We start from the raw sequence: 3628 nt of genomic DNA, 5'->3' as shown, positions 1-3628 counted from the left end.
GGAGGCGAGAGGTGAAAGTGCTTCCACCTTGTTCCTAAAGATAAGAGGTAAGAGGTCGGTCCTGGTCATTTCTCAGCCCTAGGTTAGCTCTCATTCCTCGATCTAAATGAATGTATTTGGTATTCCTCAGATGCCAAGAGACTGCCAAGCCGGCCAGCCAAAGTGAAGCAGAGTAACCCACTGCAGAGAAATCCAAGCCACCCAATGTCTCCAAGTAGAAGACAGCAGGGATCTGGGCCTGATCATCAGATAGCAATGGCATCCCTCCTGCCAGGGGAGAACTGACCAACTCTGGTGGGTGAAGTAATCCTGTTTGTAATGATACTAAAACACAGAAGAGGGCTGGAGAGATGGCTCAGTGGTTAAGAGCACTGACTGCTCTTCTAGGGGTCCCAAGTTCAAATCCCAGAAACCTCATGGTGGCTCACAACCACCTGTAACGGGGTCTGGTGCCCTCTTCTGGTGTGTCTCAAGACAGCTACAGTTTATTCATATACATAAAGTAAATAAATTAAAACAAACAAAAACCACAGAAGAAAATTAATCTCTCCCCCTGCCTCACTTCCTATGAACCCACTTCATGAAAATCTCACCCAGGGTTTGGTACCAAGGTTCACTTCAGGATGGGGTAGGATCCACCTCACACAGCTAAGCATTTCCTAAAACCAAAGCATTTCTAGCCTTGCTGGACATCCCTCCCCATCTGGTGACACAAACATGCACGCTCGCACGACTGCTGGGACACTCTGTTCTGATCCTCTCGCTCCCACAAATTGAAAACACACCCCGAATGCAGCTGGAAGGTCTGGGTGTCATTTATTGACAGCGACTTACACTGTGTTTTCTTTCCTTGATTGCTTCCTTCGGAGCACTGGCCCACAGCCCTTGGGAAGGAAGGGCAATCTCTGAGAGAGGGGAGCGGGAAGGCAGGCGCACGTGTCCTTGGCAGGTGTGCTCAGCCCCGGCAGGATGCAATCCTTCAAGCTGGAATCCCATTGGGTATTGGAGAGGACTGGTGTGGGGGGTGGAGAGGAAGTCTTCCACAGGACTCACATCTCAGTCCAGGCCTCTTGTCCTGTCCAAGTCCATCCAGGTTTTAGGACTCTGGTGGGGGCAGCAACATTAGGCCCACCCACCTTGATGGGCAGATTCTTCACTCCACGCCCTGGTCGCACACACCTGCTTCCGCTGGTCACGGTTAAGAGGGAATGGGCCTTACAGTTAAGATAGACCACTTCCTCTAGCCCTCCCCAGCTGCATCTGTCCAGGTTCTTATGGCTGGGAAAGCCGAGGGCTTGCCTTTTGGTTCAAGCATGTGTGCCAGTGTCCTTAAATCTTCCATATATGGCAGGATGGAGGCTCCCCATCACCACACACTGCCCTGCCTTTTTTCTGCGAACTGCCAGAGCCTAGGGTGGAAGGCCAGTCTGCACAGGCACTTGGCAACTTTGGATATGAAAGAGGGTAAAAAGTGTAACAATAAAAGCTTCATTTGATAATTAGAGATCTGAAGTGATTTTACCTTTATTTCCTTCACTTTAAGCCAATCATTAAATTTCACAGTGATTTCTGGGGTGGGGCAGAAGGAAGGCGTCGTTCAGCATGATGGAGGCCGTGGCCCAGCCGGCCTCACTGGGGAAGCTGGAGGAGCACGGACTGCCCTGCTGGCAGGTAGGTGATGTTCCGAGAGCGGGAGAGCTGGTACGCAATGTCCTCAGCAGCTTCCAGCTTGCGCAGCTCAATCAGGCCATCGCCTGCTGTGGCCAGCGAGTTGGCGATCAGCTCAGCTGCCTTGGAGTCACCCTCAGCGGAGATGATGGCTGCCTTCTTCTGCTGCTCAGCCTATAGAAGAGGAGGTCGAGACTGGAATTACTCCATAGCACTCACATCAAGCCATGGTCTGACCAGGACGAAGCTAGGCCCCCTGGGAGCGTTCCCCTTACAATGGAGTCAAAACTGTCCCCCAGCCTTCCTCCTTCCCTTCATGCCCATGTGTGCTTGGGCATACTTCTCTTGGCTATATGGACATGATCACTTATATGCTGATCCCAGAAAAGGAAAGCTGGAATCGAATCAATCTTCTAGGTCTGTCTTTCCAGTGCCAAGAAGTCAAAACCCAGACATCCCATCGTGGTGGCTAACAGCTGTAATCTTAGCACTAAAGTAGCGACGGCAGATGGACACTCACTGCAAGTCTGAAGCAAGCCTGGCTTACACAGGACATTTTAGGTCAGCCAGGGCTACAAACAAACAAACAAACAAACAAAACCCAAAAACTAAACAAACAAAAAAACTCCAAAACAACCCTAGCAGAGCTGGGCTGGGTGTAGCTGAATGACAGTGCCTCTTAGGGATTGACCTCTGGCACCACAAATAAACAAATTAAGCCCCCAAAGAGCAGGGTGCTCCCATGACTGCACTTTGTAGTTACCCACAGAAAACACTGACTCCAACATGTACCCAAAAATGTCCCTGGCTCACTCTACCAATGCCAGCAGGACGACATCTATCAGGATATATGATTTTCAGAGCGTGGGAGGAGAGTTTGAGTTTAAGACTCCGAACTCAACATCCTTCATCCCTCCTATCTTCCATTTTGGTGCTGAACAGGATCCAAGCATCTAGTACATGCTAAGTAAACACTGTCACCACGCCACATCTTTAATGCTCAATTCAAAACATTAAGCTGTCTGCTCAACAAATGTTTACTACTACACACCCCACATCACCCAGCAGTACTAGACCTGTCACAGGTTCGGAGCCACAAAAGGAAACATGTTCCTGCCTACACAACCAAATGCCTCATGTGCATTTTAAGGCTTAAACATCCTTAGATTGGGAAAGCTAACATCGGGAAGACGCAGAGAGCAGACAGCCTTTACACACATCGGGAAGAGCAGGCTTCCATGCACACACACTGTGTTCCATTACTCTCTGAAACATCTGGATAGATTCGACAACAGGGAAAAACCCCACCAAGCACATCTGGCATGTTTGATCTCTTCTGCTGTCAGTTTCACTATGTAACCTTGGTGTAAACGTAACTCCTCAGCAAGGCTGAAAACATGCCAGGACAACATCTTTATGTGCAGGAGAGGGTTTTGATCTCGGGAAGTAGGAAACAAGTGGCCCTTCAGTGATTTAGGACCATAACCTCATAACCCTGACAGCTCCCACAGACTCTGGAACTGACTGGAGAAGTAAGGCTCCCTCAGCCTTCTTCTGCTTATCCCAGACAGATGACAGACGACCGATTTCTAGGCCACCCGGCAGATGGGGGAGCCAAGCACTAGGAGGGGAAAGGCTCTTTCTGCCATCTGGTTGAATGCTCACCTTTTCCACCACAAATCTGGCTCTCTCCGCTTCCTGCTGAGCCACCTGTTTGGCTTCGACTGCCTCTGTGAACTCCTTCCCGAAGGTCAGATGTGTCTATGGGGAGAAAGTGAGTACAAGCTGAGGCAGTAATTGCTTAGACAGCATTGCTGGGAGGCCTCCCTGGCCACTGCAAGGAAGAGGTGAGGAACGGCTCTAGCAGCGGCTGGAGGTACAAGAAGATGCCCTTCCTAGCCAAGCGGTGGTGGCACATGCCTTTAATCCCAGCACTTGGGAGGCAGAGGCAGGCGGATTT

At 50.2% G+C, this 3628-nt stretch overlaps 1 protein-coding gene across 1 annotated transcript in view; it reads right to left on the bottom strand.

The window, feature by feature from the left end:
- Window positions 1-796: 796 nt before the first annotated feature.
- Phb (prohibitin) overlaps window positions 797-3628 on the bottom strand; it is a 14395-nt gene continuing 11563 nt past the window's right edge. Inside the window, exons 6-7 of the mRNA XM_031353204.1 lie at window positions 3334-3429; window positions 797-1842 (exon numbers count right to left, since the gene is read on the bottom strand). Of these exons, the coding sequence (XP_031209064.1) occupies window positions 1630-1842; window positions 3334-3429 (309 nt within the window). The 3' untranslated portion in view covers window positions 797-1629. The remainder of the gene's footprint in view (window positions 1843-3333; window positions 3430-3628) is intronic.

This window comes from Mastomys coucha, unplaced genomic scaffold, assembly GCF_008632895.1.
Source record: "Mastomys coucha isolate ucsf_1 unplaced genomic scaffold, UCSF_Mcou_1 pScaffold5, whole genome shotgun sequence".
NCBI lineage: Eukaryota > Metazoa > Chordata > Mammalia > Rodentia > Muridae > Mastomys > Mastomys coucha.
Note: the sequence above shows the minus strand (reverse complement) of the source record. Positions and strands in the feature narration are given on the sequence as shown.